The sequence below is a fragment of the Balaenoptera musculus genome, chromosome 8, assembly GCF_009873245.2.
Source record: "Balaenoptera musculus isolate JJ_BM4_2016_0621 chromosome 8, mBalMus1.pri.v3, whole genome shotgun sequence".
Classification (NCBI taxonomy): Eukaryota; Metazoa; Chordata; class Mammalia; order Artiodactyla; family Balaenopteridae; genus Balaenoptera; species Balaenoptera musculus.
The window spans coordinates 69,485,296-69,499,865 of record NC_045792.1 but is presented as its reverse complement, the minus strand read 5'-3'; the positions used below and the strand labels follow the sequence as shown (position 1 = coordinate 69,499,865).

The following is a 14,570-nucleotide window of genomic DNA, read 5'->3' as shown; positions in this document are numbered from 1 at the left end:
AAACATAGTTATCTGTGTAGAGTTATCCAAGAATATCCGGGTGATGTTTAGTTCTTTTTTTTTCCATTTGGAACCCTGCATAAGTACTGAATTGAAACATGAGCTTACTCTTTGCATGGACATAAAGCAAACTGGACTTCTTTACTTATCTTGACCTCTTTGATTTTTGCATTTGTGCATGATCAGAAAGGGGCAAAGTCTGATATGATCAACTGCCTCTGTAAAGCTAGTGTCCTGTTAATGTAGTTGACGTATGTGGCACAGGAGGATGAATGCCGTTAATTTTTACCCTTACCTGGATATTGTTTTGAGTGGGAAATTTGAAAATATAAATTTCATTTTTAACTTTATCTAGCATATATTTCCTCATTTCAAGACAGAAACGTCTTGGTAGAGGCTGTAGTATCCTCTGCCTATGTAGCATTTAGTACATCTTCTGGTACTGCATCTTTTGGTCTTTTTCCCTCACCTTACTTGTTTTACATTACAGTATGGGATGTGCTTAGTACTAATTGTGGTATGTATGCCCTTAGAGGTCTGGCAGACAGATAATTAGGTGAAAAAGCTCAGTTTTTCAAGAGACCTTCTCACAGTTTTGAATATTCCTGGAGTCTCCTAGAATTGAGATTAAATGCTGATAAAGTTGTATGTAGTGACTTTTATTGTCCTGTAGCTAAAGGCAATCAGTGATTGTTACTAAATATTTTCATGGGCTATAAATATAAACTTGGAAAGCCTGCTTTATGTTTTTCCCCTCAGTGTCTTCTACTGAAATGGGAACTCATATAGCTAGATTAACTCAGCATTATGGTAAGAATTAATTTTCTAATAGGAATGTGAAATGTTTTGAATTTATTAACCATTTTATTAATGATTAGCTTTTATGTAAAGCTGTGTCTTCAGACTTATTTGATAAATGTTTGAAGTGTATATTCTTGTTGTCCATATAGTTCTGTTTTTCTCCCATGAAGTTTCAGCATTCTTTTTCTGGAGCTCTGAAAGATTTCAGGTCTATTAATAGAAATGAGAGACATATTTTAGCCTGTTTTACATTTAGTGTGTATCTAATCCTAGTTTATGAACTTGCTGTGAATTTTGGATCATTACTAGTCAATTGAGATTTTGTCTTGACCATTATAATATGTGCACTCAACTCAAATTTTAACCAAACAAGTTATGCTTTAGCATTCATATCAGTGATTATCAGTTTAGTACAATGTTATAACATGTATGAAACGGTTAAAAAAAAGTAACAAAACTGAGTAAGACAGGAAGTTGAAAACATTTTGTTGATTATTCTTATACATGGTCTAATGTTATATCCAGAAATTTAAACCTGATTTGAGAAAAAGTAATCTCTGATAGGCATGGCTTTGAAGATTTTGCTTCTTAACTCTCAAACCTAGTATTATCTTTTCTATGACTTTAGCATAAAAACAAAATATGTATGGAACGAAGTATACACCTTGATTCTGAATTTAAAATAAAAGTAACAAGAGAACATTTTGAAAATTAAATACAAACTGAACATACGCATATGCATATAGGCCCTATTGGCAGGTCACTCAGAATCCAGTTTTTAATCACAGTGGTAGGTCACTGGTTGAAGCCTAAGAAAATAATTAATAGGAAAGACTGGAAGGAAAGAAGGAGGAAAGGAAAGAAGGGAAGAAGTAAGGGAAGGAGCAGGGAGCTTTCACTTAATAGAATCAAGCTGACTTCTATTTAGAAAGAACTTTAGCTTCTGTGATAGAGAGCTAATATGGTTGTTCTTCATCAGCCATTTCCCAACATACTGATCTGGATTCTGTCCATTCCTTGATTGATTGATCATGTCACGAACAAACGTTAATTGTTTTCACCAATACTTTCTAACCATGCCGTAGTCCTCTCATCTCTTACCCGGGGCTCACTGTCTTCTTTTTAAAGCTTATCTAGTTTCTAAAACCCTTCAGATCCATCTTGACCTTACTGTCATTCTGAAAAATTCAAGGAGGATTTAGAAGTTGGAGAAAAAATGAAAGGGAAAATGCTACAGAGATAGGTACTGATATGGGAGAGAAAAGGCATTTGGAATTGAAGTAATTATTTTAAATATAATTTAAAAAAGGAGTTATCAGAATTTTGACACTTGGAATGTTAAAGTTTAATGGGAGTATTCTTTGCACTAAGGATTGAGTATTTAAATCTGCTTTCCCTTTTGGAAACATGGCCTGTTTGTTAAGATTTGAGGCTTAAAAGATACACGTAAATAGTTGTAAGCAGTAGCTCCAGTTGCGAATCCATCTGAACAGAGAGAAAAAATAACTCATTGATAAAAATTTGCTAATTATTAGAACATTCTAAAATTTAAACTTCTGTAAACTTTATGAATATTAATAGAAACAAGTGTAATCTAGTATGCTATTTAGAAACGCAGTAGTTCAAGTAGCGTTTAAATAAGGATTTTCTTGAAAAGATCATGCATCTCTTTTTATATAAGAGAAAAGTTTTAACTGTTTTCATTACTGGGGGACAGAGAACATCATGACTTTATTTTCTTTGCATTTTACTCTAAATGAGTATTTTACAAAAGTTGCCGTATGTTTATTTCTTTGTAAGGACTAAGTAGTTACAGGTCGATTGGTCTCTTCTCCTTTGAAGATTTATCATTCTTCCTTGAATAGCACATGAATTTTGCTTGGACTTAAAAAACATCACCTGGTTTGAAAGGAATAATATCTAAACTTAAGCTTGTACGAAAAAGCCCCTTGTTCTGTCCAGTTGGTCTAAGAAATGATAAATGCTGGCTGAATATTAATTAACTATAATTATAATACCAAGATAAGGTTATTGAGCATTATCTTTTTTTTTCGTGGGAGTAGTTTAAATAATCTTCCAGCAAAAAAAAATTTAGTTGTGGTATTTTATAGTAGATAACGGAATATAATTGTCTGTATCCTAGGGTTAAAACAGCAACAACAAAAAATAGCTTTAATCATTTTTGAATAACAGAATTTCTCCATAAACTCCACAGCCTTCTGTATTTGTAATATTTTAATACTTATCAAATACATGTGTAATAGTTTTAATACTTACTTTTTTATTTTAATAGATTCCTCCTGCATGGAAAAACTACTTTCAAAAGACTGGAAGGAAAAAATGGAAAGATTAAATACCAGTGAACTTCTTGGAGAAATTAAAGGTACAATATACAAAATATCAAACATATCAATGTAGAAATATTATTTTGCTCCACAACACATTTGCTTATCTTCTGTGCCCTAACATTAAATTCTTACCTCTAATATTTGTTTATATTTGAGAGGGTAAATGTATAGTGTGTTCCTGAACTTTATTCTTTTGTAATGTTTATAGAATGAAAGTTTTGCCCTTTCTTTTTTTAGTCTATAAACATATAACTTACAGGATAAACTGCTTCATTAGTTTACTGAACAAAAAGTATGAAAAAGAAAAAAGGTTATGTCAAAGATGAACAAATTAAGTTAAAGATAATTTTAATCCTTCCTTTTGAAATCATAATAATAGCTTAATTGATGAATCCAAATCACTGATTTGAATTTCTTCTGATCAAAAAGGGTCAGCTGTAGTAACTGTAAAAAAGGAGTTTATAGAATGTGCTGTTTATGGTTTATGGCTGGATTCTGAGGCCTGTTTACCTGTTCAAATCCTGGTTCTGTCACTTACTAGATGAGTGATTTTGGGCAAGTCACTGAAGCTTTCTATGTTTTGAATTCCTTGTATCTAAACTGAGGATAATAAAAATACCTACTTCATAGGCTCATTTAGAGAATTAGTATATGTAAAGCTTTTAAAACTGCCTGGCACTTAAGAAAGTCCTCATGAGGGAAAGTTGTGGTTGTTATTAACTGCCCATAGGATTGTAGGTTGATTAATCTCAATCAGATTTCACCGGACTTAACATTTCATGATCTCCAACCCGGATGAGAATGAGCATCTTTATTTTTAAAGATAAGTGATTGATGTTATTATTTTGAAACATGTTAAGAAGTGGGCAGTCCCAATCCATTACAGAATTAAGCTGCCCTATCAGTTAAGAAGCTATACTTTTTGCCCAGTTCTCTCTTGTTGATTCCTTTATGGAGATGAAGTGCTGTATCATTAGCTTTTGGTATCATGAATAGAATCCATTGTCACTAATTAATTTTTTCAGTTGTCCCTTACAGACAGTCATCACTCTGACTTGACCTGACAATTTGGGAACTTAATTACATTAGTTTTCTGAATTTATCAAATGACTTCAGGTGAATATTCCCATGGATAATTCCTCATTTAAGATGAACATTTGGCGATAACTATCTGATGAAAATTTTATTTTGAATTTATTACAGAAAATTGCTTAGTGTTCAGGCATGTTATGTTCAACTCAAATGAAGAGAAAAGGGAGTCATATCTTTTCCAAGAAATAATTAATAACTCATTCTATTAACTAATGCAGTATCAAAATCAAGTGGAAATTGGATATTATTTTGAATTTCACTGCTTCTGTTTTGTACTCATAAAGGCCATTTGCTATTTTGGAAAAAAAAGAGAAACTCAACTTAAAACTGACGGGTAGAAAGAAAGTCATTAGTGACATATTCTTTATCCAGCTGCAATAACATGGTGTGTGCTACTTTGCACGTCATTCTGTGTTTTCTTCCCTTTCCAAAGTCATTGGTTTTATGACAGTGAGAACAAAAATGGTTTATGCAAAGGCAAGCTTTTGCCAGCGTGAATGATGGGGGTCTTGCTTTCTCTCAGTAATGTGGAAGCTAACATTTTATTATGTTATGATTCAGCATCGAGTTTTTATGCTTTGGGTTATCTTTCCCCCTTCCACTTTCTATCTTTATTTTTGATTCTAAAAATGCAAAAACTGTACTAGTTTTATATAATCAAAATATATAAATCTCAAAAGTGAAACATGCAAAATTAGGCTTTTCAAATTCTTTAACTTTTTCTTTTCTGGATTCTGTATGTGAAGTGTAAACTTTCATTTGTGTGCTACCCTCAGTTTTATGGGCATAGAAGATAAGATTCTTACTAAATTTTTCATTTTGATTTACTCTACATAAGTGTCTCTCTTTACATCTTAATATTTTGTCACCATAAACATTATACAAAAAGTATACCAATAATATAAAAAATTGAAAAAAATTTAGTTAAAGTAGTGTTCAAATAGTTTGATTCAGCCACTGCTGAAACTCAACATACATTTTTATTGTAGGTGAGATCAGATCAGTTATTAGCCACCAAAATTAGTTATAATTATTCTGAAATTATAGGGTGATCTAAATACTATCTCCAAGAAAAACATACTAGGGGAATTCCCTGGCAGTCCAGTGGTTAGGGCTCCGCATTTCCACTGCTGGGGGCACCGGTGCACTCCCTGGTCGGGGAACTAAGACACTGCATGCTGCGCAGTGCGGCCAAAAAATAAATTAAAAGAAAAGAAAAGAAAAACATACTGCAGTGGGTTATTAGTGTTCAGTATATCTCAAGCGTGTGTATTTATTTATCTCATTATTTTTCCCTCATTACAAAATTCATATACATTTATTGTAAAAAGTATATAAACACACCCAAAGGAAAATATAATTGCCCTTTCATTCTACCTGTATTATAGTGTATATCCTTTCCATTTTAATTTATGCATAAAAATTTTTTTCCCTTAAAATTGGAATCATCCTTTTACTATTCATTTGTAATCTGTTTTTCCCACTTAATGATATATTGTGAATTTCCCTGATTAGGTCATCTTCTAAACTATTATTCTTATTTGCAGAAAATATTGCATAAAGTGAGGTTCTTATAATTTAACTGAGTCTTTTATTCAATATTTAAGTTGTTTTTATTGTTTGTCATTATAAAGAAAACCTTGAACATGGGTAACTTTTTAATACTTTTCCGTGTCAATTAGTGGTTATTTTCTTACGATATATTTCTAAAAAGTGAAATTACTGGGTCAAAGAAGGTGTTCTTTTTTAAAAAAGGCTTTTGATTCACATTGCCCTTCAGATATAGTGTTCTGTGCTCTCACCAGCAGTATCTGCAAGTATTCCCTTGCCCTCAGTAGCAAGTATTATTATTTTAAACATTTCTTGCCAGTTTGATAAGGGAATATAACATATTATTGCTGAGTTAATTTGAATTCTTTTGATTTTTATTGAGAATGAAAAGTTTTACATGAATTTATTTGTATTAAATGTCTCTTCCTTTGTGAATTATCTGTTTATTATGTTGTTTGCCCATTTTTCCTTTAAAGGATTTGTCTAGTTTTTATGGTTTTTAAGGCTCTTAATGTATATTTTAATGGTATTAGCCTTTTTCATATATGTATATTTTGGCATTTTCTTTACTTTATGGTTTTGTTGTTAAATCTTTGCCTCCCTTTTTTAATGCTCTTTTTTTTTTTTTTTTCTGTTTGGGGTTTGTTTAGAAAGGCTTCTCCCAGTCTAAAATTATATAATATTCTACTATATTTTCTTCCAATTCTTTGACTATATTTTTATACACTTAAGTCTTTGATTCATCTTGAATATATTTTGAGTATAATTTCAACCAGAGATATAACTTAATTTTTTTCTCGAGTTAACCAAATATCTCTGTATCATTTATTAAGTAACCCATCTTGTCCCATCTGACTTGAAATAACATCTTTTATTACATACTGATTACATATTTGGAGCCATTTCTCAGTTTTTGGCTCTATTCCATTTATCTTTCTACCTAAACTTTTACAGTGCTAGGCTATATTAATCACTGTAGCTTTATAGTATCTTTGGAAAGTATTGCAAGACCTCATTCATAATTATTCTTTAAGGTGTTTGTATACTTCTCTAAAGTTTATCTTAGATTTATATGTTGTTAATTAAAATTGCAAAGTGATTTTTTTTAAAAGATTATAAAACTATGGGATAACAAATCTTTTTAGCATTGAATCTTTCCACTCCAAATAACTTACTCAGTTCTTTTATGTCCTTCAACAATGTTTTGTTTTTTATATACAGATTCTGCACATTTCCTTTGATGTTTCCTTCATAATATTTAATATTTTTACTTGCTCTTATGAATGAGATATTTTTCATACTACTCTATTTTTGTTACTATATTTGGGGGTGTTAGTAAATTTTGCTTATTCATTTTATAACTTCCCTTTTTGTCAGACTTATTAGCTCTAGTCATATTTCAGCTGATATGTTTTCTCCTCTTTTTTAGCAGTTATTGGTTCCTTTTTTTTCACCCCTTCTTTTAATACACTGCCTAGAATATCTAGAATAATATTAAATAATAACAGGTGATAGCAGGTATTTTATTTAGTTTTTAATTTATGGAATTGTTTTTAATATTTCACCATTAAGTATTATATTGACTGTTGATTTAATGATTTTTATCATTAAAGATCATGCTAGTCCACTTTATTAGGAGTTTCTATGAGAAATTGCATTTTAGTTTATGGCATATCTTATTGGTTTCTGTTTTTCAAATTTACTGATGAAATAAACCCTAATTAGTCATGGTGTAGTCTTGTTTTAATGTACTGCATAATTTTATTTGCTTACATTACAGTTATTTTTGCATCTGTATTTGTAAATGAGATTAGTTTGTGGTTTTCTTTATTTGTACTATCTTTGTTAAATTTTAGTGCCAGAGTTCATGGAATTGGAAAGCTTTTCCTCCTTTTTTGTGGAGGAAGGCTATGTAAAACTATTGAATAGACAACATCTTATTAATAAGTGGGAATCTTTTTTTATATTCTTTTTGTGTCCTTTGCCTGAAGTGGGTCTCTTGAAGGCAACATATTGTAGGCTCTTGGTTTTTTTTTTTTTTTATCCAATCTGCCACTCTGTGTCTTTTGATTGGAGCATTTGGCCCATTGACATTTAAGGTAATTATTGACAGATATGTATTTGCTGCCAGATAACTGAATCACTTTGCTGTATATCAGAAATTAATCAAACAATGTAAATCAACTATACTTAAATAAAAAAAGAGGATGATTTCATCTTAGTATAATCAATAAAAATAAACAATTGAGTTCATCAGGTGAAAAAAAATAAGTGGGAATCACTTATTTCTTAAAATTCTGAAAGAATATATTCATAAAACATCTAGGCTTAGAGTTTTCTATGGAGACAATTTTTTTTTTTTTTACAGTTTCTTTTTCTCTTTAAGTCAGTTTTGCCAGGAAAAAAATTTCCTAGAAAATTGTATATTTCACTGAGATTTTCAAAAACATTAGTATTGTTTTAAAGTACAATATCGCTTATTTTAAGTTTTCCATTTATTTGCTGTTATATATTCTATTTAAATTTTGCATATTTCTGTTCTCTCCCTTTTGTTCCTCAATTTTTACTTGCTAGTGGTTTTTCTATTTATCATTCCCCCCTTACTCCCTAGTAAGAATCCAGCTTTTAGGTTTACTTGTCAGTTCTGCTGTTTTTCAGCATGCCAACTACTTAATCTTTTACCTTTATTATCTCTCTCTTCTTTGTTTTTCTTATACTTTTTCTTTTGTCTATTTTCTGATACCTCCTAATTTTCTAAGTTGACTACTTTATTTTCAACGTTTTTAATTAATTAATAAAATTAATTTTATTAATTAATTAATAATTTTATAAATTAATTAATTAATTAATTAATTTTATAAAAAATTTATTAATTAATAGAAGCACTTTTAGCCATGAATGTGTTTGTAGAACTAGCTTTATGCATCCCATAAATTTAAACTTTTAGAATTCTCATAGTCATTATTTTCTAAATAGTCAATATTTATATTATTATCTAACTTATATTATGTTTCCATGTCATTCTTAACTTTATATCTTCTTTTGGATTCAAGAGTGTGATGAAGCTGAGAAAGGGTGGTAACAGCCTCTGTCATTGGAAAATTCTTTGCGGTGGGTTAGGTGCTTGAAGGAGAATTAAAGTGTGGGCAATAGAATGGATGAGCTATACTGAAAAATGAACCTTCAACCCGGTGACTTTAATATTACTACATATTAAGAAACAATACATTAATAACCTCCTTTTTGGATTTTACTTTAAAAAATACTAGTGCTTTCAAATAAAAGTCCTATTATCTAAGTGAAATAAAGCAGTATTTCCAAAACTCTTGGTAGGAGTTGGAATATTGCTAAAGGTGGACAAACAATGAATCACAGATTTTCAGTGGGCCTGTATCTGAGTCTTGTCTAATATTCTTTAAGAGAAAATCCCATCCCTAACCCCCCATCATATTTCCATAGGTAACTTCTTTTTTTACAGCAGCATTAATTGAGGATAGAGTGCTGTAAATGGCATCAATGTAATAGCAGTAATCTCAAAGCAATGTTCAAAAGAGGTTAATATTATTACGAGTATTGTTAAATAAATTTATTATTAAGACTTAAATGAAAGATAGCATAAAATGATTAGACCTTTGCCTTGGTCTGGTTACATCTTGAAGTATTGTGTTCTAATTGGGTTACCATATTTTAAGGGATCTGTTGTGAAATTAGTATTTATCAAAAGTGTCTAGACTAGTAAAGAGACTTGGACATTTAATGTGAATAGTGATTCAAGACCTAGGGAAGTTTGACCTCATACATGTTAGCTGTTTGGAGTTTTGTTGAATAGAAGTGGATAAGATTTTTGTGTTGTTTTAGGGGGTTAAGGTAATAGGGAAATTGTTCTCAATATACAAAAGAACTTAGGAACAATTAATGGCTACCCAACATTGATGCAGTTGGATCAAATATAGTGGTTGTTCAATAAATATTTATTAAATGAATAAATGAGTGGATAAATTAATAAAATAAAATCAATGGAAAATTTAAACAGAGATGTAGAGGGGTATTCCTGCTTTGGTGGAATGTTCATGACCTCCTAAAATTCCTTCAGAATTATGCTAGTGTTTATTAAATTTTCTTAATTTTAAGACTGTTCTTCAAAATACTATTTCCTGTCAGTAAGTAATATAATAAATACTTTTGTGAGATACTTTATTGTTTATAAAAGAAACCATGTACTAAAACTACCTACATTATTTTATCTGATCCTTTTGACAACCCAGTGAGGAAAATATTTTTATATTGATTTTACATGTGAGTAAAATTAGACTGAGAGAAATTAAGTGGCTTGTTTGGGTCACTCAGAAAGTTATGGATGTAGGGTTTGAATCCTGGTCTCTAAAGCCTCTGTTTAGTGTAATACAGATTACTTCTCAGATTCTTCAGTCTTGCAATCTGCACTGGGGGCAAGGGGAAGATAGACTCTGGACTGTTTTATCCTCCTACAACACACAAACAACCAAAATACTTCCAATTTTGCTCTTTTCTATGTAAATGAGGCAGTATAGCAAAGCAGACATGGGTATAGGTAATACAGTTTTTCCCTATAGTAGTGTTTATCATTTAAAGAAATTGAGACATAGTTCATTTACAATATTATATTAGTTTCAGGTATACAATATAGTGATTCAAATTTTTTATAGATTATACTCCATTTATAGTTATTATAAAATATTGGCTATATTCCCTGTGCTGTATAATATATCCTTGCAGCTTATTTATTTTATACCTAATAGTTTGTACCTTTTAATCCCCTACCCCTATCTTGCCACTCCCTCCCTCTCTCCCCACTGGTAGCCACTGATTTATTCTCTGTATTTGTGAGTCTGCCTCTTTTTTGTTATATTCACTAGTTTGTTTTATTTTTTAGATTCCGCATATAAGTGATATCATACAGTATTTGTCTTTCTGTCTCTGCTTTATTTCACTAAGCATAACACCCTCCAGGTCCATCCATGTTGTTGCAAACTTTCATTCTTTTTATGGCTGAGTAGTATTCCTATATATATATGTGTGTGTATATATATATGTATATATATATATATATATATATATATATATATATATTTTATACTGCATCTTCTTTATCCATTTATCTGTTAAAAGACACTTAGGTTGTGTCCATATCTTGGCTATTGTAAATAATGCTGCTATGAACATTGGGGTACATGTATCTTTTTGAATTAGTGTTTTCATTTTCTTAGGATATATACCCAGGAGTGGAATTGATGGATCACATAGTAGTTCTATTTTTTAGTTTTTTGAGGAACCTCCATAATGTTTTCCATAGTGACGGCACCAATTTACATTCCTACCAATGGTGCACAAGGGTTCCCTTTTTCTCCACATCCTTGCCATCATTTGTTATTTGTGTTCTTTTTGGTGATAGGCATTCTGACAGGTGTGAGGTGATATCTCATTGTGATTTTGATTTGCATTTCTCTGATGATTAGCAATGGTGAGCATCTTTTCATATGCCTGTTGGCCATTGGTATGTTCTCTTTGGAAAAATGTCTATTGAGGCCTTCTGCCCATTTTTTAATTGGGCAGTTTGTTTTTGATATTGAATTGTATCACGTATATATATTTTAGATATTTACTCCTATCAGTGATATCATTTACAAATATTTGCTCCCATTCAGTAGGTTGTCGTTTAATTTTGTTGATGGTTTTCTTTGCTGTGCAAAAACATTTAAGTTAAATTAGGTCTCATTTGTTTATTTTTGCTTTTATTTCCTTTGCCAGGAGACAGATCCAAAAAATATTGCTACAGTTAATGTCAAAGAGTGTTTCACCTATATTTTCCTCGAGGAGTTATATGGTTTCTGGTCTTACATTTAAGTCTTTAATCCATTTTGAGTTTATTTTTGTATATGAAAAAATGTTCTAATTTCACTCTTTGACATGTAGCTGTCCAGTTTTCCCAGCACTACATATTGAAGAGACTGTCTTTTCTCCATTGTATAGTCTTCCATGCTTTGTCATAGATTAATTGACCATAAATGTGTATGTTTATTTCTGGGCTGTCTATTCTGTTCCATTGATCTATGTGTCTGTTCTTTTGCCTGTACCATACTGTTTTGATTACTATAGCTTTGTATTGTAGTTTGAAATTAGGGAGAGTAATATGTCCAGCTGTATTCTTCTTTTGTAAGACTATTTTGTCTCTTCAGGGTCTTTTGTATTTCCACACACATTTCAGAATTATTTGTTTTAGTACTGTGGAAAATGCCACTGGTAACTTGATAGGGATTGCATTAAATCTGTAGATTGCCTTGGGTAGTATGATCATTTTAACAATATTAATTTTCCAATCCATGAACACGATATATCTGTCTATTTGATTGTGTTATCTTTAATTTCTTTTATCAGTGTCTTATAGTTTTCCAAGTACATGTCTTTTATCTCCTTAGGTAGGTTTCTTCCTAGGTAATTTATTCTTTTTGATGCAATTGTAAATGAGATTGTTTCCTTAATTTCTCTTTCTGATAGTTGTTGTTAGTGTATAGAAATACAACAGTATTAATTTTATATACAGCAAGTTTACCAAATTCATTGATGAGCTCTAGTAGTTTTCTGGTGACATCTTTAGGATTTTCTATTTATAGTATCATGTCATCTGTAAACAGTGACAGTTTTACTTCTTCCTTTCCAATTTGGATTCCTTTTATTTCTTTTTCTTTTCTGATTGCTGTAGCTAAGACTTCCAATACTATGTTGAATAAAAGTGGCGAGAGTGGGCATCTGTCTCTTGTTCCTGTTCTTAGAGGAAATGCTTTCAGCTTTTCACTGTTGAGCATGATATTATCTGTGGGCTGATCATATATGGCCCTTATTATGTTGAGGTATGTTCCCTTTAGGTCTAAGGTTAGGTTGTTTATTTGAGATTTTTCTTGTTTCCTGAGGTAAGCTTGTATTGCTACAAACATACCTCTTACAACTGTTTTGCTGCACCCCATAGCGTTTGGATTGTTGCCTTTTTGTTTTCATTTGTCTCCAGGTATATTTTGATTTCTTCCTTGAGTTCTTTAGTGATCCATTGGTTGTTTAGTAACATACTGTTTTGTCTCCACATGGTTTTGTTTTTTGCAGTTTTTTTCCATGTAGTTGATTTCTAGTCTTATCGTATTGTAGTTAGAAAAGATGCTTGATATGTTTTCAATTTTCTTAAATTGAAATTTAGAAAGACTTGTTTTGTGGCCTAGCATGTGATCTATCCTGAAGAATCTTCCATTTGCACTTGAACAGAATGTATACTCTGCTGCTTTTGGATGCAGTATTCTATATATATTGTTTATCTCGTCTAATGTGTCATTTAAGGCCAGTGTTTCCTTATTGATTTTCTGCCTGGAAGATCTGTCCATTGATGTAAGTGGGGTGTTAAAATTCCCTACTATTACTGGATTAATGTCAATTTCTCCCTTTATTTCTATTAATATTTGCTTTACGTGTTTAAGTGATCTTATGTTGGATGCATATATATTTACAATTGTTATATCTTCTTGGATTGATCCCTTGATCATTATGTAATGTCCTTATTTGTCTCTTGTAACAGTCTTTGTTTTAAAGTCTATTTTGTCTAATGTAAGTATTGCTACCCTGGCTTTCTTTTGATTTCCGTTTGCATGGAACACCCTTTTTCATCCTCTCACTTTCAATCTGTGTGTGTGTTTAGATCTGAAGTGAATATGTTGTAGACAGCATATATACAGGTCTTTTTTTGGTTTTTTTTTGTATCCCTTCAGCCACTCTGTCTTTTGATTGGAGCATTTAGTCAATTTACACTTAAAGTAATTATTGATATGTATCTACTTATTGCCATTTTGTTAATTGTTTTAGGGTTGTTTTGTAGTTCTTTTCTGTTCCTTTCTTCTTTGGTTCTCTTCCCTTGTGATTTGATTCCTATCGTTAGTGTTGCTTGGATTCCTTTCTCTTTTTTGTGTGTGTATTACAGATTTTTGGTTTGGGGTTACCATGACGTTTGTATATAACAATATAAATATATGAATAATTATTTTAAGTTGCTGATCTCTTAATTCTAATTGCATTCTAACAATGCTGTATTTTTTACTCTCCTCCCTTCATGATTGCTGTTTTTGACATCATATTTTACATCTATTTGTTTTGTGTATCCCTTATCTGCTTATTGTGAATATAGATGATTTTACTACTTTTGTGTTTTAGCCTTCCTACTAACTTTGTACATGGTTGATAAACTACCTTTACTGTGTATTTGCCTTTACCAGTGAGCTTTTTCCTTTTGTAATTTTCATGTTTCTAGTAGCAGCCTTTTCTTTTTTTGCTTAGAGAAGTCCCTTGAACATATCTTGTGAAGCTAGTTTGGTGGTGCTGAACACTTTTAGCTTTTGCTTGTCTGTAAAACTTTTGATCTCTCCATCAAATCTGAGTGAAAGCCTTGCGGAGTAGACAGTATTCTTGGTTGTAGGGTTTTTTCCTTTCCTCACTTTATATAAATATATTGTGCCTTCTGGCCTACAGTTTCTGCTGAAATGTCAGCTGATAGCCTTATGTAAGTTTCCTTGTATGTAACTTGTTGCTTTTCTCATGCTGCTTTTTTATTGTCTCTACATCTTTAATATTTGCCATTTTAATTACATTGTGTCTTGGTCTGGTCCTCTTTGTGTTGATCCTGTTTGGGACTCTTTATACTTCCTGGACTTGGATGTCTGTTTCCTTTTCCAGGTTAGGGAAGTTTTCAGCTGTTATGTCTTCATG

The 14,570-nt window shown here is 31.2% G+C and overlaps 1 protein-coding gene across 13 annotated transcripts in view; it reads left to right on the top strand.

Moving 5' to 3' along the window:
- The window catches only part of SOX6 (SRY-box transcription factor 6), a 621,895-nt gene that overhangs the window by 351,808 nt on the left and 255,517 nt on the right, over positions 1-14,570 (top strand). For all 13 annotated transcript variants that reach the window (XM_036861756.1, XM_036861767.1, XM_036861768.1 and 10 more), the window contains one exon: positions 3,095-3,184. In XM_036861756.1, the coding sequence (XP_036717651.1) occupies positions 3,095-3,184 (90 nt within the window). The remainder of the gene's footprint in view (positions 1-3,094; positions 3,185-14,570) is intronic.